Here is a 25513-nt window from a genome sequence, read left to right on the forward strand (position 1 = left end):
TTAATATGCATTCATACCCATTAGTAATGGCGGCTGGTCAAGGCTGGAAAGGTCGAGTAGTGCAGAGTTTGAGAACGGGCCTCTCTAAGTGTGCTACACACTCGTAAATCAGAAACAATACAATGCATCATACCAGCAATAATACATACATAAATTATGCCATTATAGATCCCTTAGTTCACAAGAACACCACCCCCCAACCCAGGATCTTATACCAGCAATGACCCTCAAGGTAATTACAATCAATGACCTCCACCATATCCTGTAGTATCATGGCCCTTTATACCATGCCAGCACTGCCCCAAGGATATTATGACATCAGTGATTATCTGGTGATATAGAATATCCTTGAGGTAGTGATATGTCTTCTAATGTGAATTACAAGGACGGAGGCGAGCGCTGCTACTGAGCAGGGGGCTACCATGTGATTGTAAAGGCAGCTCTGCAGCAGACTGTAAGGTGTGACCATAGGGTGAAGAGGGAGAGAAGGGAGGTAGAAATTATGGTTTGGATACGTCAAAGTGATGCTGTAAACCCCGACAGCACGTACCCCCGACATGATGACACCGATCAATTAAAATTCTGGGCGCATACAATGTCGTCACTTTGAATACTGAATTATAGTAATTTAAGGAGGCAACAGCTGTACAATGTGCTTTTACAAAGGCTTGTACATTGTACAGCCGTCGCCTCCTTAAATTACTACCTTAACAGCACTAAGTCAGCCTTCAAAGTGACGTCATTGTAGGCTCCCGGGATCGTTACTGATCGGAATTGTTTCTACAGATATCGGTGCCGTCATGACGGGGTATCTGCTGTTGGGGTTTACAGCGTTGCTTTGAAGACTACCATTGTAGATTTGTAGGTGAATAGTAATGGGGAATGGTAGAGGCCTCTTTTACCTGTAGTTTGCTAACTGACAAATAATACAGGACCGTTCATTACTGGTATTCTTTTGTAAAATGCTGTAGCATTAATGTTTTAATTCTGCCACACATTCAGTCATAAACACTATACTCATATACTGCAGTCAAGAATATATATTTCCAATATTCATAATAAATGAATAGCAGTCTGTATGATATATATGTTCCAGGACAATCTGGACTTATTTTTGTATTATTGGTTAAAAGGCTGCAGTGTTTATACAGCAGTGAATTAGCTGTATATGTATGTGAGAATGAGCAGCATGTTCCTAGAAACAAATGGACATATGAGAAAATCACATTGGTAGCGTTAGAATAAAATACTGCAGCGTACTTCTGATAAGTGAACTTACAAGCAGAGTTAAATACTGCGGCACATCTATAAGTGCAGCAACATATTCATAGCATTAACGTGTGAGTGTACCTCACCATGATCAGTTTTATCAACTGTCAATTCTCTGTACATCTGTTAATGCTAAAAATATGATGTCAATCTATAATGCAGAGTATTAATCAGTACCACAACACTCCATGTTCTTAGTATTAAATATTCAAGTGCCTGTGCATAACCTTTATAGTATTAATAAGTAAAAATGCTGCAGGATGTTCATAGACGCAGTGATTGGAATAATACAGTGCAGCAATAGTAATGAATGTTAGAATGCTAGAGAACATTGATGGACATAGTGTACAGCAGTCCTTCCCTGCTGATGTGCAGAACATTAATGAATAAAATGTTGCAGCCACCCCTTTTCCTCCCCGTTTCCTTTATCAGGATCGGTGATGGGACCACTCTGCTTAATGAACCCAAATATTATAACTTTATAATTTCTACCTTAGAAATATGTTTCATCTTTACCTCCCCCATTAGTACTACTAATACTGTCGATCATTGTAATCTTCAAATCCACGACCTTGTAACTAAAGAACCAATATAAACCAGCTTCATATCTGCTCTAGTCATTGCATTAGCTGTCCATTTCCTTACTTCACCTTATTTGCTCTAGTTTAGTAGCTGGCCAAAGCAACACTATTGAGCACTTTATCCTTGTAGATGTACAGGAGTGGGATTTTTGCTCCAGAAAGGAAGTTACTAATTGTTGCTGCTTCTTGGTAAATATATCAAACGCAAATGCATGCTCTCATGCACCTCCTCCTATCACCATGAGGAGGCAGTGTGAGGAAATACGGAGGAGCATTTATAACTGGTTTAAGCAGTTAGTCAAGGGGCTCCAGATTATTGGAAAGATCCCTTATTCAGAAAACCCTCAGCATTCTGGATGAAAGATCTTATCACATCATCACCATTTATTTATATAGCGCCATGGTCGGGAATTGAACTCATGACCACAGCGCTGTGAGGCAGAAGTTCTAACCACTACGCAACCGTGCTGCCCATCTCATTGTATAATTATATAAAAATGCTTCCTCTTTTCCTCCTCAGTATTGTGTAAAACACAGTCTCCTCTTCCTTCTACATCTTAGAGCTGCTTATTCTTTTCGCCATAATGTCCCTAAATTGAAAGTATTGTGAAGTAATGTCTCCATAATTGGCAAACAGAAATGATCTGATCTTCTTAAATTGGCAGGTACTGGAATTTGCAGCGACTCTTAATGTGTAATTCATTTATTCAAACTTAATGTCCATTAACATTTTGCAAGAGCTCGTTAGCTTTAATAATGCATTTCTACCTTTAGCTTCAGCCACCCAAAGCCAGATTTAGATCAAAGAGATGAAGCTTCATCAGATAATAAGACTTCTTTGGCTCCTGATGTCTATGGCCTTTCTTCTGCCCTTTATGTCAGAGGTGATAGCACAGAGTGTAGTGGTACTGGAATTAATCCAGTGGAGCACATCTAAATGTGACAAGAGATTCTTGCTCTATGCAGTATAAAAGGCTAGGAAAATTTCATACTCTAAAAGAGAATTCATGAGCCCAGGTAAATATATATTTTGTGAGGGGTTGATGTGGCACTTTTAGTTTGTCATTGGCTACATCGAGGAAGGATCTATCCTAGAGTGTTGCTGGTTGAGAATGCTGGGACTTACAGTAAAGTCATAGCTTACTAAGTAGAATACAAACACTGGTTTCCATGGGAGTTGACAATATTCCGTGAATCGAGTACTCCTACACTTTTAACCCTCTCATGCTTACTCCTTCTTCTTTCCAATTTTTTATTTAGAATATGTTATAATCTGGGATACCTAGACTTTGTTATTCACAAGGCACTAAGCGCAAGGTGCGTTTGTTTTAAAACACATGTAAATCGGGTATATGTGCGCCCGAACTCAACGGAGTGCATGTGAAGATACGCGTGGTGATGAATACGGTTGTAGGTCTGGTCTGCTCTGCTCTACTAGAAGAGACTGCAGGACACGTCCAATACATATGTGGAATATCAAATCACAGAAGTGTTAATAATTTAAGCATTATTGATAAAACATTAAAAAATAAGTGTTTTTTTTGTTTGTTTTTTTCTCTGTGAAATACATTTATCAGTATGTTATCAATGTCTACAGTACATAAACTAAATATTTACAGTTGCTTCTGATTGCAAACACATGATATAACATGCATACACAGCCGTCATCACTAGTAATCGGCAGATAGACTAGACCTGTAGCTGGACCAAGAGATACTGCTGAAAAATAAGTACCTGAGAGATGCCCAGAGCTTGAATCTGACGCTGCTGCGTGAGGTCGAGATTGTCACGCCCTTACTATACATGTTGGGTACGCTTTACCGATGTCCACTACTCCGACATGGAGAAGGCCTACAAAGAAAATCTAAAATTATGAAAAAACGATTGGAAAAGAAACAGGCTTACCTTCAACCCGGAGCTGGAGATCTCCGATGGGAGCACCATGCTGATAGCAAGTGATTTCGATTAGAGAAATGTTCAGCACTGCAAGGTGTTGTCTTCGTGACGTCTGTCAATAGAAATTTAAAGCGGCAATGTCGGGTTAAGTGTTTAAACACTTAACCTTAGGAGTCCCCACATTGCCGTTTTAAATTTCTATTGACAGACGTCGCGATGACGTCATCCTGCAGTGCCGAACACTTCTCCAATCAAAATCACTTGCAGTCAGCATTGTGCTCCCATCAGAGATATCCAGCATCGGGTTGAAGGTAAGTCTGTTTCTTTCCCAATCGGTTTTTCTGCCACACTTTCTCCATACCACCTCTATACAAAGTTCCACTAAATCCCAAAATGTAAGTTTTCAGGTGACATGCATTACACTACTTGTCACTTCCTGTTCAATATGCTCCCAAATATGGCTTTTTATCCACAAATCTAAATATCACCCTTTTATTTGTACCTCTGCCATTATATAGCATCCCTTCTGCAATCTGTGAACACTGTCTCACCAGCTTTACCATGTCATGGAACATGTATAACACTTGAGTTACGCTGCCTCATTATCACCATCATATACCACCAGCAATCACCAAATTGTTTTGTTGTGGGCATTGACCGGGTCTGTGTTGCTAGTGTTCCCATACTGTATCTTGTTGTATTGTTACTATAAACTCTGGCTGTACTGCTTTTACAGAAGACATAAAATAATTTTTTGTGCTTTTTAAGTGGAGCGATTGCCTATACATAGTGGACTTTAAGTGAATGCAAGTTTATAGTGTCTGTTCTAATTAGTGTAAATACTATATAACATATAACTTATAAAGTTGAGGGGGTGGATGGTCCATTAGTTTCAACCTTTAATGAATTTCCAATTTAGTCTCATAGGAGGAAACAAGTTTCTTCCTGACCCACAAAATGGCAATATGCTAAATTCAATCACACTCTTAATGTCGGCTACTCACTAGTTATAGATTCCATTTCTTGTGAGGAAGGCTTCCGGTCAATTTTTTTTATTTTTTTTTTAAATTTTGTTGATGAATTTGCTATTACCATGTCATGTGGTAAGAAATTTCACAGCTTAGCAACCCTTACTTTAACGTACCCTGTCGTATGCTGATGACGGAGCCTCCTTTCGTCTGTTCGCAGCTGATGATCCCTTGTTCTGTGCTTTGGACAAATCTTTGTATTGGGTGAATAGAAAATTGACACAATTAATTAGCTTAAGTCTTGAACCTTTTTCCCAAAGTAAACATAGTTTTTCTAACCTCTTTAGAATTGAACCCTTCCATGTCCTTTGTTGAGATTGCCCACGTCTGAATACTCTTTGATCCTATGTCCTTCTTACAGTCAACTATCCGAAACTGGACCCCATATTCAAAATGTGGTCTAACTAGTGACGTGTACCAAGGGAAACACAATGTTTGTCACGTGAACCTATGACCCTTTTTTGCATCATAGTGTCTTATTCATCTTTGTAGTCATGCCTGGCACTGTGTGTTGCTTCCCCATCATATTCCATTCATTGTGTAAGTGTAGCAGGAAATCTGTCTATTAAACCCAATAATGAGAAAATTGCCATACAGTTTACTGATGTCCCAATACTTAATGAGATTAGCCATAATGCAATTTGTGGCTTATCTGTTGTTTTTGTCACTTTTTATTCAACCTTTGTAAACATTGGTTGTAGTGATACAATGCGATAGACAAGGAGATCTCAGCTGTGAACTAATGTGTTCAGACTAGGAATCTGAGAGCTAGTCACCCCATTCATTTGTTTGATCAGCCCAAGTATCACACATCTACTGACTTCTACATACAACAGCACACAAATCCATGTTCGTTTCTAAATCCCCTCAGCTCTGTTTTCAATCCCACTATAATGTATTACAAATATAGACAAACCATCCATTTATCCTTTTTATCAGATGCACATAGACAAACATAGGGGACAAAATCTTTTACTTTGCAGAGTTAATCCAGAGAACCTATATACGGTAAGTATAATCCTTACATACATTAATATATTGCCTGGTCAACTATAATGTATAGGATGTTACTAAACCACTCTCAGAAGTGAGTCTGTTTAAATCCCAGTAATGTATTACCCCATTATGTCACCAAAGTTCCTCCTTATTTTATCAATCCTTTATTTATGTATACATGTAACTACAGGGAACCTTTATTGTGTGTATCTACACTATATGGACAACACTATGTGGACAAAGGTATTTGACCATACCTGTTAATTATTGAATTGAGGTGTTTCAATCGGACCTGTTGCCAGAGGTGTATAAAATCAAGCACCTAGCCATGCAATCTCCATTTGCAAACATTTGTGATACAAAATGGGTCGTTCTGAAGATCTCGGTGACTTCAAGCGTAGTATAGTGATAGGATGCCACCTGTGCAATAAGATGGTTCGTGAAATTTCATTCCTGCTGAATATTCCATGGTCAACTGTACGTGATATTATTAGAAATTGGAAGCGTTTAGAAACAACAGCAACTCGGCCACCAAGCGGAAGACCACGTAAAAACACAGAGCGGGGTCAATGACTACTAAGGCGCATGGTGCATAAAAGTCGCCAACGCTCTGCTGATTTCATGGCTAAAGAGTTCCAAACTTCCACTGGCATTAATGTAAGGACAAAAACTGTGCGGAGGGAGCTTAATGGAATGGGTTTCCATGACTGAGCACCTGCATACAAGCCTCACATCAACAAGACCAGTGCCAAGCTTCGGATGGAGTGATCTAAAGCCCACAGACATTGAGCAGTGGAAACATGTTCTGTAGAGTGACGAATCACACTTCTCTATCTGGCAGTCAGATGGGCGAGTCTGGGTTTGGTAAATGTCAGAAAAATTTTACCTGTCTGGCTGCATTATGCCAACTGTGAAGTTTGGTGGAGGGGGGGATAATGGTATGGGGCTGTTTATCAGTGTTTGGGCTAGGCCCCTAATCTCCAGTGAAGGGCAATCTTAATGCTTCAGCATACCAAGTCATTTTGGACAGTGCTATGCTTCCAACTTTTTGGCAACAATTTGGAGAAAGCCCTTTTCTATTCCAACATGATTGTGCCTCAATGCACAAAGCAAGGATTACAAAGACATGGTTTGATGAGTTTGCGGACCAGTCAAGTTCTTCCACAGCACAGAGCCCTGACCTCAACCCCATCAATCACCTTTGGGATGAACTGAAATGGAGATTGCGAGCCAGACCTTCTCGTCCAACATCTGTGCTTGAGCTCATAAATGCTCCTGCCAAGGAGAGTGGAAGCTGTTATCACTGCAAAAGGGGGACCAACTCCATATTAAGGTATATGTATTTGAATACAATGTCATTACAGTCCCTGTTGGTGTAACGGTCAAGCGTCCAAATACTTTTGTCCATATAGTGTGTGTGTAAGGTTGTGGTGTATGTATAAAGAAATAATGTGTTGGAGTATGCCTGGTATCCGTCTTTCCTCTGTGTCCGTGTGTCTATATGTATAGGTAGAGAGAGAGAGTGAGCACATGAATGAAGAGGAATGTGAGCGTGTTGAATATGTTTGCATATGTGTTTGAGTAGGAGAGTGATTGCAAGCATACATAAGTGCATGAGTGAATACGGGGAATAGAGAGAGATATAGAGCAAGCATGTGTGAGTACATGTAGTTACATGTGAGAGATCAAGTATAGATGTGGTTAGGAATGTGAGCAAGGAGGAGCGAGAGAGATACCCGGACAGCCTTCAATACAGATTAGATCGGGTTAATATAGATAGTATAGCATATTATGGCAAGAGTTAACATGTTGAGATTGTAGGGGTTAATACAGTATATTAAGATTGCAGAAATTAAAAAGTATTGCAGGGTTTGGGTTAATCAGATTGCAGGAGTTAATAAACTGTATGATGCAGCAGTTGCAGATAGAATCAAAAGTGTGCGCCACGGCTCCCAGGGGTGCCGCGGCGCTGTCACATGGGTGCTGTGGCCAGGAAGAAAGGAGAAGAAAAAAACTTAACAATCCTGCGGCACCTGGGACCCAACATCCTCCTCGCTTCTCACTGAATGTCGTGACGTCATCACGTCCAACATATTCAGTGAGAAGCGGTGGGAGAAAGGAGGATCCTGGGTCCCGGGCGCCATCGGATTGGTAAGAAGACAGAAGAAAGAAGGCAAAGTATGGTAAATAAAGAAAGGAGAGGGAAAATAGTGATAGGAAACAGCAATGGAGAGGCAAAAGAATGAAGATGGGGGCAGAGCGAGGATGAAGAGGGGCACAGTGTATGGATGAAGGGGCACAGAGTGATGATTTTTGTACATGTTGTTGTTTTATTTAGTTTGACCTTATTCCTCTTAGTATTAGCTGTAAATTATTCTTTGACAGAAATATAATTGAAAAAAAAAATATAAAAATATTCTTTTCCCTTGGATCTATGTGTATTATTTTTGCAGACATACCAAGTATTTCTGTCCTGACCTAAATACTTATTATGTTATTTTGAGCCAACTACTTATAAAACGGGACTGTTCGGTAATTATTTTGGAGGGGTGCCTTGAAAAAATTATGGAGACTTTAAGGGTGCCGCGAACTGAAAAAATTTGGGAACCACTGGTGTAGGGTTAGTAAAGTACCTGAAATATTCCGAGTGAACAGAGAAACGTGCTGAATGTGTTTTGGAGGCAGCAAAGTATTTTGTGTGGTGTAGTATCAGAGAGGCTGAACAGAGATGGCACCTGGTCTTATAGTCCTGCCACCATTCACCCAGCCTGGTGACCTTTCCTCTGTGTCCGTGTGTCTATATCTATAGACACACTAACACATCAAATGCATGTTTCCAGGAGTGATGATTCATCTAGACCGGTGCTTCTCTAACCTGGACCCAAGACCCTTAACAGTGCATGTTTTCCAAATCTCCTTGCTTTATCACAGGTGTATTCATAAGACTGACACCAATCCACAGGTGGTATAATTATTTTCCTTCTCACCTGGAAAACCTGCACTGTTAGGGGTCCTGAGGAATGGGTTTGAGAAACACTGTTATGTGGAACAGTATCGAAAGCTGTCACGAAATCCAAGTGTTTCCCATCGGCTTTGCTACTGTGCTCCAGATTAAAACTTACTTTCTCATAAAGGTGAGTCATATTTGTGAGGTATGACTGATCTCATGAAACCATGCTATTTATTTCATATCGTATTGTTCACAATACCTTGAAATAATTTCCCTACGACTGAACTCAGTCTCACAGGTCTCTCATTTTCAGGTAACATTTAATGGTGTGCCTAGGCTGTTACTTCACAACCTATTTCCTGGCATTCTTTACTTCTTTGTGAGCAAAGATGAATAAAATGTATTTAAGAATCATCTTTCTCTGTATTTTCTACAGTTATTCTTCCTAGGCTATCCTATAGAGGCCCAGTATGATCAGTTTTGTTTCTTTGCTTTTTATATATGTTAATGATCAGACTTGCTATCTATAGCAATCGTTTCTCTACTTCAATCTTTGCTAACCTGATTTCCTTTTTACAGATTTTGTTACATTCCCTGATCACAAATAATGTTGACTCCTTTCTAATTTTTATAGTTGAAATGTTATGTTTTCCCCATATCTCGCTACTTTCTTATTTTACCATATTGCTTGCTTTGTATTCCTAGTAAGGTTGATGCCATATGGTATATATTGGCAAATGTATTTAAAATATTAAAACAATTATTGAGTCCTGTGCGTTTTCTAAGAGTACACTTCCCCATTCTTACAAGCTCTAATGCTTCTCTGAGCTCATTAAAATGTGTCCATCTAAAAATAGTAGAAGTTTTGATAGCTAAAATGTTATTACATTGTGAACACTATTCCCTAAAAGTATTAGATATAATATCTGTACTACTAGGTAGTACCAAGTTCGCCCCCCCTCCCTCTTCTACCTCTTTAAAAAGTTAGTTGCCTTTTAAAATATATAAACACTGGCTTAATCATACTTGCCAACTCTCCCGGAATGTCCGGGAGACTCCCGCATTTTGCGAGAGTCTCCCGGGCAAGTGTGGCAATCTCCCGAATTCTGCCCACTTCACTAGGAAGTGCCCACTTCCTAGTGAAATGGGCAGAATTAGATCCCAAACGCCGCGATTCCCGATGAATTGCGTCAAATGACGCAATTTCCGTCATGCCGTCACAGGGGGCGGGGCCGAAATGACGCGATTTTTGGCCGCCCCGCCCCCTCACGCCCTCCTCCACTGGCTGGCTCCCGGAAGGGAGCTGAAGAAAGTAGGTAAGTATGGGCTTAATGTGCCAGAATCACTAGTTCATTGTCCAAATTTATGCCTGGATAAAATAATCCTTTGAGAGCAACTTTTTTTCTTTGCTGACCTTTCAATTTGTAATTGATTTTCAGGACAAATATTTATTGTAGGTGGCTTACAGCTAAACTTACGGGCAGCACAGTAGTTAGCATTGGTGCCTCACAGGGCTGGGGTCTTGGTTTTGATTACAACCAGCGCCCTATATATGTTGAGTTTGTATATTCTCCCTGTGTTTGCAAGGTGATTGGTGCTATATAAACAATAATAAATAACAATAAATAGATTAAACCTCTCAGTACTTCGCTTTTTTTTTAGTCTTGGCTATATCCACTAAACTATAATTCTCTTCCACCTTCATTAATACTTGGTTTTGTTTGGAAGACTCCTAGCATATTTTACTATACATTTAATATTTTTAGTGCCACTTTTAATTATATGAATATAGTTGCTGGATTTTTTTTTTATTGTTTTATATAAAGGCTCAGTGACCTCTATTGCAGTTTCCTTTTACCACTTCTCTCTCCTAGTCTGTCCCTGTGTGCTCCTCACTGTTTGTAGCCCCCCCCCCCCCTCCTCCCTGCTCTGTATCAACCTGTCGACCCTTCCTGCTCTTTGTCATTGTCCTCCTCCCCTGTTCACTGCCCCCTGTTGTTCAAGGTCAAATAGAGATGGCAATGGGACTTTAAACATTAATCTATCACTTTTAGAGGGCTCCTGTGTGTGAAGCATCTCTGCTCTGTCTTGTCTCCTGAGCAATGTGCTGTTCCCTCCCCTTGTACTGCACAGAGCTGCATTGTGCACCCAAGCTGAGAACAGCCTATTACTGCCCTGGCGCACACACTGTGTCTTTCCGTTATATATATGACACTCGGACGGATGTATCAGTGTGGAACATGGCAGAGATCTGCAGCTTCACCTCAGCATGAAGGCAAATGAGTTTCCCTCAGCCTGAGCTGCTTTTAAGTGTGAAACCCGGTCAGCAGAAATAGATTTTATGTTACTGTGATATAAATCTGATCGGCCTTTTATTTCCTCTCAGCCTGCACTCGACTCTTTACCTCGCATGTTGAGATCCTCAAGTCAGATAGCAGAGGCCCCTGAGATCCAGCGCACACAATGCAGTGGTGGCAATCAGAACTGCTTTATTTGGCTTTAATTATTGTAAACGGATGTTGCCATTAGTTTACAATGTGCGAACATGGAATGCTGTTGTCATTCAGAGTTTCACAGCTAATACTGCAAATGTTTATTCAGTATTTGTTTTGTATTTTGAGCCTTGCTCACACCTTTTCATTGTGCTCAAAAAACTCTGCCTAAGATCATTTATCTCTTTCTCTCCCTTTCTTACTTTCTCCTTATATTTCTATACCTCCCTTTATTCTCCATCAATGTATCTCCATTCTCAGGTCCTCACAATTGGGCCTATTTTTTTATAGCTTTTTTTCATTACATTTTCCGTTTTTGGGGGACTGACGCACATTTAAGTAATATGCACATTTATTAACCGTGCATCGCAGCAGATATTATATACTTTGCTTTTTTTCAAAAAAAAAAAATCCATAGCAGTCCCCATAGATGTCTATGAGGACTGCTATTTTCCGCTATTTAAGAAGTAATGAAAAGCCATTTACACATACGGTAATGTACACTAGCTCCGGCACATGCAGCTCAGGCTGGCGTACATTGGAGTAGGTATAATAATTTCTGTTCTGCTCTATGGGGAGAGCATTGCAGTAGAGGGATCTTCAGATCCCTCACTGCATCTTACTGCTCTCCTCTCCGGTCACTATCACAAAGGTGGACTTCTTTTGTGACTGCTGTTCCTGTTGAAGTTTTTTAATAAATGCACACAATCTTCCAATCCTTATCTTTGCAATAAGGATTGAAAGGGATCATGTTAAAAATGCCCTCTTTAAAAAATATGCCCCTATCTCTCCTACCTCTCTATCTTCTCCTTTCCTTCCCCTCAACCTGCCTTAATGTCAGCACTGTCTAAAGCATCTCTCATTTCTTTCATTTGTTTTGTACCATGTTATGGTCTTACCCTGCTGTTTAGCCTTCACTGTCCTCCTTGGCCTACACCGTCTTTGATGTGTTATTTGTACACTGCTAAGGAAGAGGTCTTGACCTCCCCTAGAAATGTGTTTGAGTTTATCTCGGGCTCATCCTACTGCATCCTGCGAATCCACAAAGCTTTGCAGTCATGCCTGGTGAGTAAACAGTGTTGCTAAGCAGCCCAGAAACTCACACAGGATACAGATACTACTTAGATATATGGGTAGCACAAAGGAATATGTACATCAGAGGAAAATTATATTGGCCATAACTGTATGCATGTAATGCTAGTAAAAGTTATGAGTGATTAGTACAAAGCATTAAATGGATGTAAATGGTACTGATTCATATAAACACTGGTGGGAGAGGCAACCACAGAAGTGCCGTTACAATAGCTTTTTAGCCAATAGTGTCATTTTCTGGTTGGGTGACAATTGCTATTGCCTATTACAGTTCCTGCAGAGAAAAGAAGAAACTATCACTGAAATTCATTGAGGAAAGATTTATGAGCAGTGGAAGGACTTTGGGCAACCATAGTTTTGCTTTTGCTGGGAGAGCAACGGTAGTGATGGAGCAGAAACACATTGTATAGGTGTAACTAACTGTATAGATGTAAATAGGGGGTGTTTTATGAACTTAGGATGCTGGAACTTCCCAACGTACCCTATGCCCCCTATATTGTCTGTGCTAGAAAGTTGAATGATTGTTGATTTGACAGCTTCAAAAAGCCAGTGATGTCTCAAACTCTCTCAACTTTTTAAAGTCCATTAGATGCCATGAGGATACTCTGGAATATGTGTAAGGAGTTGCAGCTGCAAATGGTATTCTGTAACAACTGAAGGCTTCATAGGTATACAGGTTTCACACCACTCATGATACCCCATTCATACTGCACCAAAAACCCGGGTTTTTGCAGAGGCACGCTGAAAAACCCGGGTCTTGGTGCAGTATGAATAGTGCAACCACAAAATCCCGGGACTTAGACCCGGGATATTGCGAGGGGTAATTCCCGGGTTGGACCCCGCTCGCCTGCAGTATGAATGGTGCAACCCGTGTAATTCCCGGGTCTCACCATTCATACTGTAAAAAAAAAAATGGCAAAGTAAAAAAAAATTATTTTAATTAATAAAAAATACATAACAAATGTTTACTTAACTTATTTTCAGCCAGCGGTGTCTCCGGTGCGTTGCCGGCTGTCAGGGGGACCTCTGGGTACTAAAATGACGTCATTTCTAATGGACTAGAAATGACGTCATTTTAGTACCCAGAGGTCCCCCTGACAGCCGGCAACGCACCGGAGACACCGCTGGCTGAAAATAAGTTAAGTAAACATTTGTTATGTATTTTTTTTTTTTTAATTAAAACATTTTTTTTACACTTTTTTTTTCTAAAACCCGGGTCGGGCAGGTGCAGTATGAACCCGCCCGACCCGGGAATCTTCTTATCTATACTGCCCTGTGCCCCGGCAATATCCCGGGTTAACAACCCGGGATATTGCCGGGGCGGCAGTATGAAAGTGGTATCAACCCTGAAAGATTGTGCTGTATAAACTCAGACCCTATCATACTGTGGTCCCTGGGACACATTGACAAACTCCTAATATTTCCTGTTTTAATCAAGTGCTGCAGCTGTTGCTGACATAATCACCAGATTTAACATTCTAGTTTTTGTTCAGCCCCCTGAAAATCCTCCCGTGTTGGACTGAATGTAAATGTTCCTAAAAATGATTGAACAGTGCCAACAAGACGTAACCTTTCAATAACCATAAGAATAATACATATCTGACGATAAATGCTGCTGGAATTTTCTTTGTCATCAGACAATCTCGGGCATGTATGGGCAACACTTACCAGCTGGACCCCCTACCTGGTTCATCAGTTGCGTAGTTAATGGTTGTCTAGTAAGATTTTAAAACCCCTTTTTTTGGGGGCGAAAAGGCAATATAATATTTTATATAATAATTTATTTGATACTACAATCCCGAATTTCAACATAGCAGTGGAACCTGTCTCACCATGTATCAGTTTGTCCAATCTGTGCTGGTTGAGTATTTTAATTTCAATATATCAACCAAGTTAAAATTGCCTTATCTTGCTACCAGTGGAAACGGATATTTTGAGATGCTGGCATCACCAAACACTGACACTTTAGCTGATAGGTGGTATGTTCTATAGGAGTTATTTATTTAATGATTACTATCATGGATCGCCCTCATTCAGTAAAACAAAATGAATAATCAATTTCATAAGTCCCTTGGTTTTATTGTGTCACTTTCTAGCAAGTTTTAATATAAATGTTCAATCATCTATAATATAAATGTCTAGTGGCGTCTGTCTGTCTGTAAAAAATAAAACCAAGCTGCAGCGCCACCTGCTGGGTGAAGTTATACACCGACCTACTAAATTCTTAGTGTGTGTGGAAAAAAAACCTCAGAAAGGGCTGAAATTTGCTGCAGCGCCACCTGCTGGGCGGAGTTATACACTGACCTACTAAATTCTTAGTGTGTGTGGGGAAAAAAATTCAGAAAGGGCTGAAATTTGGTATACTAAGATGTTTTTGATTTGTTAATTTAATTTGTTAATTGTTAAAAGTGTTTATAAAGACTTTAAAAAAATATATATATATTTCTTGAAGGAGAAGTGACAGTTGGGAGTGGTTGGTGGTTGCCGGGGGTGACAGTGGGGAGTGGTTGGTGGTTGAGGCCTGGGCTATGGCCCAAATGCATGACAAGAACCTTTTTAACACCTTAAGTAGCTTGATTTGACTAGAATGCATGAGTATCATGCACAGGTTAACTTGTTCTTTATAACTACAAATGCTCTGTGTTGGTGATCATGCGTTATCCTGTTTATTTACCAGCTGTGTCTGTTGTTTTTGGTAACTGACACGAATACTTCCATATTACAATCAGCTCTGTACGATTTCATGGACGCCCAGATGAGTGAGGCAATGTTTACTTCTGTATTGGAAAATCTAATAGAGGCACCTATATGGTGTGCAGTAAGTTCAGTAACCGGTGCGCTGCACACGAGAAGTGGTTCTCTAAAAGGAGGATAATCCAAGCAGAAGAAAAACACCTATCTGTAGATCTTATAAGTCTCCTCCTCGCAGGCTCCCACTGATAACGCTCCCAAAACCTTTAGATTACTTTACAGCATTAGTATAAATCTGGCCAAGGAGAAATAATATGCACCATCAATATGCAGATAAGTGCGTTCAGAAGTGGATAAGAAGAACAGTATAGTATAGCACAGCAAGGAAAATTTCTTGACACACAGGATAAAAGCAACGTACATAAAATAAAATTCATTAACCGCTTATCTGGGAAAAGCCATGCGAGGCCTCTGAGAATGCAGCGGTATTCCTAGTCCTATAGAGATCTAAATTTTTTCCTTTACAATAAAAATTAAACCCTTCAGACGCTTAAGAGTGAATACACAGCAATATATCTCACGAATAAATTTTAACCATGAAACAGTGTCCTGTGATCCATGTCTCTGTGCCATATATTACTCGTGTAAGTAAACCTATACTGAAACTTTATGTTATGGAGGCAAAAGGACCTTGATACAGATTAATGCAAATCTGAAAATGCAAGTCCTCATCACAGGCAATCGGGCTTGTAAACGGGTATTTATCATCCAGTCATATTAGAAAACCAATACTTTGCTTTTGTTGTTCTTTTGCAGATAAACCAGTGGTGATGGTGTCTGTGAATTATCCACAAGGACTGACCAGAGAAGGAGAACCCCTGGAACTATCCTGCAAAGTTATTGGTAAACCCAGGTAAATTGACTGTGTAGTACTGTAATTAGAACTTCAATAATGGCTACTGTTAGGAATATAACATTGTAATGCAATTATGACGGAGATTTTGTTAAGACAAAGATGGTCCAGTATACACTATGTACAGTATTAAAATTATACTGTTTTTCTGAAGTGCTACAAATGGGCAGATATGCTTCCATGGTTTGCCATGGACTGTGATGTACTTCATTGGTTCCCTGAGGGATTCAAATGGTAATGCCTATAATTGCTTCCTCCCATGATGAGTGATGTCACAGTTTAAGGCCTATACAAGCAGGCAGGCAGCTGAGGCAAGCATAATAATCATTGCTTAGGTTTGATAGAACACACTAAACTCTGTGTGTAAGCACTTGCATTAACCAGACCATCTTTTGATTTCATAATGATTTTTTTTTTTCTGAACATCAATTCTCACTGAAAGTGAATTCATTATTTATTAAAAAAAAAAATCGATGGACTTCTACCTGAAATCACCCTTTGATAACTATAAAACACACACTTGTTGCACACTTGTCAGCAGCAGTTTTAGTAAATTGTTCTACCCCAACAATGATTTAATGTGAAGAACATCACTTTGCAATGGAACTACCCTCTGCCCCCTTAATGACTGAAGATATTCCCAACCTCTTTGACTTTGTCATTTTCTTTTTTTTTCTTTTTGTTTAAAGAAAATATTTTATTATCAATTTACTTTTAACCATGGTGGAGCTGCTTCGGGAGTCTCTTCCCACTGACTGCACATGTAGATCCCAAACAAACTGGATGGCAAATGAACTGTAAAGCCAGCCAGATGATATTAATCCAGTTTGGCTCTGTTAGTACAGTCCAGCCTGTCTTACTTTTGTGGGGTTGACCTGGTTGTCAACATTGTGTCATCACAGGATTTCCTTTACTAATTGTGAATGTGTAGCTAGCAAGACACCATTCTTGGTGCAAGACATGGACAATGGAAGTCAAGTGGTGGCTCGCTACTTGGAAGCCATGCTCCATCTTTAATTGCAGTTTATAAATGGCCATTTGGAGATGTGGGTTCTCCACACTGCTGTTTATAAACAGCCCATAGTTATGAAGAGATTAATGAAATATGACCTTCAAATTCACTTCAATTCATTTAAGTTTGCTGTGGCATTTTTTTTTATTATTTTTTTTTGAAAAGTTGTATTCAGTAAAACATCCTTGAACTTTTCTAGACATGTACTGGTAATTGAAATGAGGTAGGTTTCATTATTTTCTCCAGAATAAGCAGTTTTTGACAGATGATGATTGAGAAGTGCAACTCTATTGTACAGTTAATGCTAAATTCCCACTAGGAACATGCAACTTTGCCACCACTATAATGGCCTGGTAGACAAATTATCATGGGATGTCAAGGACATAGAGGGTTAAATTTATCAAGCTGTGAGTTTCCAGCGGGTTTGAAAAGTGGAGATGTTGCCTATAGCAACCAATCAGATTCTAGCTATCATTTTGTAGAATGTACTAAATAAATGATAGCTAGAATCTGATTGGTTGCTATAGGCCAGAAACTCGCAGCTTGATAAATTTACCCCCGTGCTACAAAGCATGTACATTGCACACTGTATGTTACACGCATCCTTCTGTTTAAGCACATAATTCAGTTATTTATTTACCTAAACTTTTGCTTAATTGATTGGAACGTGCAAACTGTCACTTAGTATTTTGTTATCTTACTGGTCTTGATAAACATGATATAAAGTGGTTACATGGGAACATTTATAAAAACCTGTTGACATATAACTGCAGAAAATGTGCTTTGCTAATTACATGTGCACCAGGTTTTATATAATATTGGGGAATTTAAACATTCCTGGTATAGATATAAGGTTATCCTAAATCGATATTTGCATTAATAAATACTAGCCTGCATAATTACTAGTAGTACTTACTTTTCTCTGGAAAGAAAAGTAATTCTATTAAGCCACATTGCCACTTTGGTCAGTGACACGTCTGCTTGATTGCTGCTTTGCCTTGTATAAAAACAATTTAAACAAGAAAGTGCTTGGAGCAGTTAAAAGTTCTATTACAGCTTAACTGACTGTTATGGGGAAAAAACAAGGGACATTGTTGGTTATTTCGTATAACCAAGGGACCATCTCCTGTAGATCTCCGTTTGTGATTTACATGGCACATTAGGTTGTCACAGCACAACAGTCTTCTTAAAAGTAGAAACAGAGTAATACTGGTTTCCAAAAGGGAGCAATATTTAATCATCAATCATATGGTTTTAGACATATTATTTAATTATTTAAAATTAATGTTGGCATTTACATTTTTGCTGGTGAAGGATTGAGCTCACAACAGTTTTGTCACAACATTTGGTAAAGACTGTCCCCGGTTTTTGCATCATGGCGGTAGTTAGGGGGATTGACGTAAGTGTCTGCTTGTGCCTTTTTTGCGATTTCTTTGAAAGCGCACAGTATTACAGTCCCAAACTCCTAGAGATGGTACAAAGTTTTAAAGCTTCTGCCCTCGGGGGAGCTGGGGACCTTATTTTTCAGTACTAACCAACTGTACTTTATACTTTATATTGAATAAAATTCTCACTTTCTTTATAAATTAATATTTATTAAAGAGTATTTGAAACACGCAAAAGTACATCCAAACTAAATTTCGTAAACATGACATGTGAAGACATAAATGCTCCAATGTTCAGACAGACCGCATTGTACATGACGTGGTTAGGTGCGCCCTCTCAGCAGCAAGGAGTCCGTGGAAATTAGTTTCAAATATTTGTAATATTACACTAGTATTATCTAAATATATTATAGCATCTGGATGTGAAAATGATTTTATATCCATTATGGTGACAACACAATTATCAATGTTCATATTTAACACTGGGAATTGTGACAGACACAGGGCATGTCTTACAGACATTGTGTGCTGTAGGTTGATACATCTGCAATGTTTTGTTTATTACTGTGCACACCTTAAATTCACAGATCCACCTACTTTGCTTGCTTGCTTTTTATCATTCCAATATCCTCATAATATAGAGTATTCTCTCCTGCGTTGTAATGTTGGCTAAATGACAGGATACCACAGTTTCTTTTTTTTAATCCTACATACTTTTTAATAAACATTTGATGGAAAGGAAGAAATGCTCTGCTTATTCCTGATACAGTGTGAGTGGCATTGAGTAAGTGTGACTTTGATGGTGACAATGACGTTGATGTGACGCTGACGTGGTGCAGTGTTTTCTTTTTGTTTTGCCTTTTTTTCTTTAAACATGATATGCTGGTTTTGAAACCTAAATAGTTTTAATGGCAGGACATGGCACCTATAGCTTATTGTTAATTAACATAGCTGTCGTTTACATCTAAATGGAAGGATGATCCAATTCAGTTGTTCTGCTTCATCTCAAATTAGCAAAACTGTAGTTTAATTAATGGAGAAACAAAACTTCCTTTTGGCCAGTGGTAATGTCCCCCTTTGTGTAGTCGTCATTTTCATGATCACGCCCAATCTGATGTTGATTGTGGGACCACCCACGATCCATTACTTTGGTCTACCTATGAATGAACCCACCTGACCGATTTTACCTACCACTAGTGGTCACATATTCCACAAATCTGGTCTTTGTGGAATCGTGGAATGTGTGGCCAGATTATCTGTCACTTATATATTTTTGGCAGCTGCTAGAGACCACATGTTGATGGTTTTATAAACCACAAAAGAAGTAACTTGCTTAAAACTCTTGTGACATATTCAGTATATGAATATAGAGTTAACAACAAAATTTGATACATAAAGGCATGTGACTAATTATTAGTAATCACAGTCCAATATACAAAATCCTTATATGCACTTCCCATGTATAGGCGGCTGCCAGTCCTCCAAGAAACCAAACGGTTTATTGCGGAAAAATATCTAGGAATACAGACAGAAGGACAAGGCGCACAATAGTGTAGTCTTTTGATACTATAAATATTAAATGATTTAAAAATGCGTACCAAACTGAAGTGGTCTAGTAGTACATACACCAAAACCTCATCACCAAAGGGAGGTTAAATGAAATCTTACCATATTACACTATTTGGATTTTATTGATTCATTTCTATGAGGTATCTGGCTGCTTTCGGGGACCTGGGGACCATTGACCTGATATAGAGCTTTTGGAGCCCATACAGATAAGCCTCAAAGACTTTATATTTGGTACGCAGTCACACACATAAGTGCACTGCTTGAAACACTATTTTATTGCACAGTTTCTCTGGTTCTATCTATTTAACCTTCCTTTGGTGATGAGGTTTTGGTGTATGTACTACTAGACCACTTCAGTTTGGTACGCATTTTTAAATCATTTTAATATTTAGAGTATCAAAATACTACACTATTGTGTGTCTTGTTTTCTGTCTTTATTCCTATGAATATAGAGTTTATTATAATTTTAGTAACACCTTTTCAAGAAAAGAATGTTTTAATTAAATAGAGCCAGTCACTTTTTACATTATAATACATAGTAAGCTATACAAGTGTGCAAATAAAAAAAAAAAAATCTGTTTTCTCTTCTTCACTTGCGCAATGTCCAGCACTTACATACAGGGTGTGCTTTTATTCTGTGCTCTCTGAGACTGCAGAGAAAAACTACTCGACAGTCATCTCTCATTCTGCTCTATCCTCCCTCCCGGGCACTGCGTGTGCCCAGGAGAGTCTTCATGTGACTGTGAGACAAAGGGACCCGTGATGTAAAACAAAATAAAAATGTATACGTTTGTGTGTCAGTGCGTGTTTTTTGTTTGTGTTTTTTTTTTTTTTTTTTTTTAAAATGCCTTCTGAGTGGGGGAAATATACATGGGAGGAGGTTGTACAATTACGCTGGGCACTATTTAAAGATCCTTGTGTCTTACTTGATATTTCTACTGAGTATTTGTAAATCATCAGGGTAATCTTATTTAGCAAGTTGCCAGATACAGCCCTGCAGTCACAAATACAGAGTTCCCAGTTCTGGCTTTTTGTGTCAAAGAGCTGAAAATCATTATGCGCCTACAGTGACTTTGGACACATTTAGTTAGGTGCCTTTATTTACATTCAGTATATTTTCTAACATTGACAAGCACTTAGCCCAGCATTTATATTGCACCACCTTACAGCACAGTGTACACAAATCTCTTGCATCTATGAATGTTAAGAACATAGACAAGTTAATACACTAATTACAAATCTAAAGTGGACATTGCTGTGTCATGCTAGAAAGTCATTTACTTGGCTGGTGTATGCTGGCAATTATAGTGTGTTACAAATTTTGTAGAATTAGAAAGCATTGAATAGTAAACGACAAATACCATCCTTTGAATCAATCCACCCCTGCTTGTATCCGGGTCAGTACAAGCAAGTCCTGCCCATCTGCAGTTGCCATGTTTGTAATGTGCTGTCTAATGCTTTTTACAACTAATCTCATTTTATACAAATAAATTCTTACATTTGCACGAGGTCTGGACAGCAGGGTATAGGGGTGAGGTAGCAGACGATGGTTGTATGGTGAAGATGAGCAAGGACTATCTTTGAGACAGAGTAGGATGGTGATAGGCTGCATGAGAATGTGGGATCTTTATTAATATTAGACAGTTGCATGTAGCATACAGTAGAATCTATGTGGGCCTAAGGTTGCTGCAGTGTCCATCAATGCATTCTTATTGGGCTTCAGGCTAAGTTTATTGAATTTTTAAAACTGTCTTGGCCAGGGATTCTCAACTACAATCCTCAAGTACCATCAACAGGTCATGTTTTCCGGATTTACAGATTTACTCTGCAATTATTGGCAAGATTGGGAAAGACAGAACTGATGATTGTAGCACTATCCTTTTTGGTATACTGCATAATTTAAGATCTTGTGATCTTATTGTCATATATACATGATGAGGACAGTTGTGTGGGATAGGAGGTGGCAGATTAGGCCTCGGTGCTTATTTGAGAGAGGCTGTCTCAACACCTAGTTTTGTCTTTGCAGGCCAGATGGAGTATTATGGCAGCGAGTGGATGATGAACTTCCTGAACATGTTGTCATTGAAGACGACAAACTCTACATCCACAGTTTAAATAAGACAGACAATGGCACATACAGGTGCGAAGCCTCCAACATCATCGGAAGCTCCTCCGCTGATTTTACACTTTATGTTTACGGTAAGTGATCAGGGTAATGTTAAATGTTGGCTACTTTTTTCCTGCGCCTCACTCCAACATTTTACTATTTACTCCGAATGTATCGTTCTACCTCCTGTACACCCCAACAGTGTTACCCCCAGTAATGACTTAAAATTTTAATGTACATGCATGTCGTCACTTTTCTTCATTCACCTGGAACAAGTTTCCTTCCTTTCTTGTGTTTTTTTTTTTTTGTACTTAAACCGTATTCGTGGCATATAAATATTTCTCGCATATACCTTTTTGTACATACGTCATGCTCCATATCCCTATGTACCATTCAGTGAGTATAGAGGGGATCAACTGCTAGATTATTTTCACCTTTCTCACCCCGTTTTATTTTTTCATCTTTTCAAATTTCCCTTTTCTTATAATTTGTGCCTGTGAATTTCAGTAAAATAATAACATAGTTTTGAGTTAGTCAAGGAGTAAATGATCTATTTTTTTATTTTATTCTACTTTTATATTACTTTGTTTTATAGTTTAGCCAACTTTTAGTTCTGATCAAATTTCTCGCTATTCTTTCCTCCTCTCCTCATCATAACTATTAATACTTTGTTATACCTGCTCTTCCACTTCTGTAATTGTTGACCTTGTAGGTTGTTATATTAATATTTGTACAGATCTAGGTATGATACGGACACTGAGTCCAGCCTAATAGCATAACATTTAATATTACTGAATACATATTATGTATTTAATAATATTATTGCTAAATATTCAAATTCATGGATGACTTAATAATAACCATAATAAAATGCGGTGAGATACCATTTTCTCCACAATTGCTGTGAAATTAAAGCTTGGAATAGTGTGGAAATTAAATTTAGAATACTTGTCACTAGATGGAACTGTGGAGAAAGTGTGTTTCTTCACTCCTGCATAACTTTATTAAGATGCTTTTCCTGACGACGCTCACTGCTTCATGCAGCGCGTGTGAATGGATTGTAACACTTGTCACACCATAAGGACAGTATGTTATTGCTGTTGCATTGATGAGGTTATGTTGCTCAGTAAATTAGCATGGTTGGATTAGTACATTTTATTTTATGGAGACACCACACACTTAATGTCCATTTTTATATTTGCAATCCAATTTAATAAAGATGCTGAATATGTAGACAACTTTAGGTAATGATACAAAATCGACCTGATATCTTTAATCCATAGGCCTAACACGTTTCCTTACAGCAGATCTGTAGAGAACGTAAGGTGGTTTTTGTGCTTAGAGGCCTCTTTACAGTTCTTCTGTCAACTCCTTCATCAAACGCAAACATACTCTGAAGTCTTCTAGTAGAACCAAAACTCACTGCAGTGATTATGAACTCAGAATGCAGAGAGCTCTTCTCTGGCTACGCCATCTTTATCAAGCTTTTCATTTGAATACAGACGTTCTTTCCATACATATGTTATTCCGCACAGACTTTTCTCTAAATGAGTATTATGAATGGGAGCAGCCATATTGCTTGCTTTAGCTAGATAAAAGATGGGGTGGAACTGTGCTTCTAGAGTTCAAAATATGAAAAATGAGTTTTTCCTTTGCAATAACCTTTGAGCAAAGCATACCTGAGATATATGAAATTATTTTAATTTCACTCCACAAGAAGAATATTGTCATCTAATGAAACACTGCTTTTCTTATAATACCCCTTTAACGTCTGCAAAAATAAGTTTCTCCCGTTGCACTGCCAATGCATGCCACTATTGGTCTTGACAGATAATTTGTAAGTGGAGGTTTTCCCTTAGGTTTGTATACATTAGTGTATCAGTGACGTGCATGAATATAGCTATATCACACACACAATCAGTTCATAGTAAGAGACTCTGCCACATTAAGCTGTCACTTTGTCTTCTATTTGTCTTTGTCATCTTGACAGTGACACCATTCTGCAGCCATATTCCCTGAACACTCATAAATGTGCTGTCTGTAATTAAGGGTTTGATGTATTAATTACAGACAGGACGGCTCTGGGAGAGATAAAGGGACTTCCAGATGTGCCTCTGATTGGAGGCTGACATCCTGCGAACGTTTCATATCACACGCACAGTACACGCGCCTCACTCCCTACTCACCTTTCCATTCTCACAAGTTCAAAGCCAGATTACTTCTCTGCATCCCTTTCATCTGGGCCTAGGGAACAGTCGCTCATTAACAGGTGGCAGCAGGAACATGAAGTGCTCCCCAATTTAACACATTATTGTTTTTTCGATCACTTTGGGAAGAGTGGAGAGAAAAGCTAGGTTATTATGAAGGCTGCCATAACTAGTCTCTATCTCTAAAGAAGAGATGTTGTAATTTTGTAATGGTCCAGATGTATAGCACACATACGGTAATAATTGTAACACAACTACATGGGGTACGAAGCTTGCGTGTTCACTTTCGTTTTCAAGAAGGTAGAACGGTTTAACTGTAGTAATTGGGTAACTTGCTTCTGACCATAGAAATATATAAATCTCTTATGTATTTTACCAGTGGAAAATATGCCCCATTTAAAAACGGCTGCTTTAAGCTATATTTTCTACTAATAATCCTTAAACACGTTGGCTGTTTTTAGCCAGATAGCCTAATTTCTCTGCATATTTGTGTCAGTTAATGGGAAAGCAGGCTGCAATTTTGCTTGCACTGCTGAATAAAAATCACACATAATTGTTTGAAAAAGGAATCTGGCAGCATTTCCAATTGGGAGTACACTTTTCATCGGAAAGGACAGCAACTTATCTACACCAAAGAAGCACACAATTAAAGCCATTGATTTGTGAAAAATTCCATATATTGGTATATAAGTACTGACAACACTATGTAATCGAGTGACTAAGTCATAACGCTGATACCAACAAATATACATGAGCCCTTAAAAATTTAAAATGTGTATAAAGAATTGTTAAAAATTTCCGTTAACTGACTTAATTTAAACCACATGGTCTATATAATTGTGAAACTGATGTAATAGGGAATGAACACAAGTGAAATTGAATTTGAATAAAAACATAATGTTAATATTTAGATGCATCATGTGTACTTATTGCAAAGCTAAATTTATGTTGGTGCTAACATAGTTCACTGACCTGAACTGTAATGTGTGGCCTGTACACGATAGAATGCTTGCATTCTGTTAACCTTCCAATAGATCTTACCTCCAACATTCTGTACGTGTCCTGGGCAGCATAAGAAGAGAGAGCCCAGTCAGTCCGTTGTAATGCAGCTCAAGGCTAGTGGTACTTCACTTTTGGAGGGCAACGGCTATATTGGATGTACACGGGGCTAAACTGGAACTATAGAACATTGAACCACTTGCCTGTGGTTTGAAGGAATTCCCCGTCTTTCTTCATGGCAGAATGCTATTTAGTCATTTTATTTTTAACATCAGTCTGTGGAAGAGAAATGAAATTCTATTCAGCACTTGGGGGTATAATTAGGT

The 25513-nt window shown here is 38.7% G+C and overlaps 1 protein-coding gene across 5 annotated transcripts in view; it reads left to right on the top strand.

Annotated features, from left to right (window-relative positions):
* The window catches only part of CADM1 (cell adhesion molecule 1), a 181377-nt gene that overhangs the window by 119595 nt on the left and 36269 nt on the right, over nucleotides 1-25513 (top strand). For all 5 annotated transcript variants that reach the window (XM_075190678.1, XM_075190674.1, XM_075190675.1 and 2 more), the window contains 2 exons: nucleotides 15812-15908; nucleotides 21901-22073. In XM_075190678.1, coding sequence (XP_075046779.1) covers nucleotides 15812-15908; nucleotides 21901-22073 — 270 coding nt within the window. The remainder of the gene's footprint in view (nucleotides 1-15811; nucleotides 15909-21900; nucleotides 22074-25513) is intronic.

The sequence above is a fragment of the Mixophyes fleayi genome, chromosome 11 (assembly GCF_038048845.1).
Source record: "Mixophyes fleayi isolate aMixFle1 chromosome 11, aMixFle1.hap1, whole genome shotgun sequence".
Taxonomy (NCBI): domain Eukaryota; kingdom Metazoa; phylum Chordata; class Amphibia; order Anura; family Limnodynastidae; genus Mixophyes; species Mixophyes fleayi.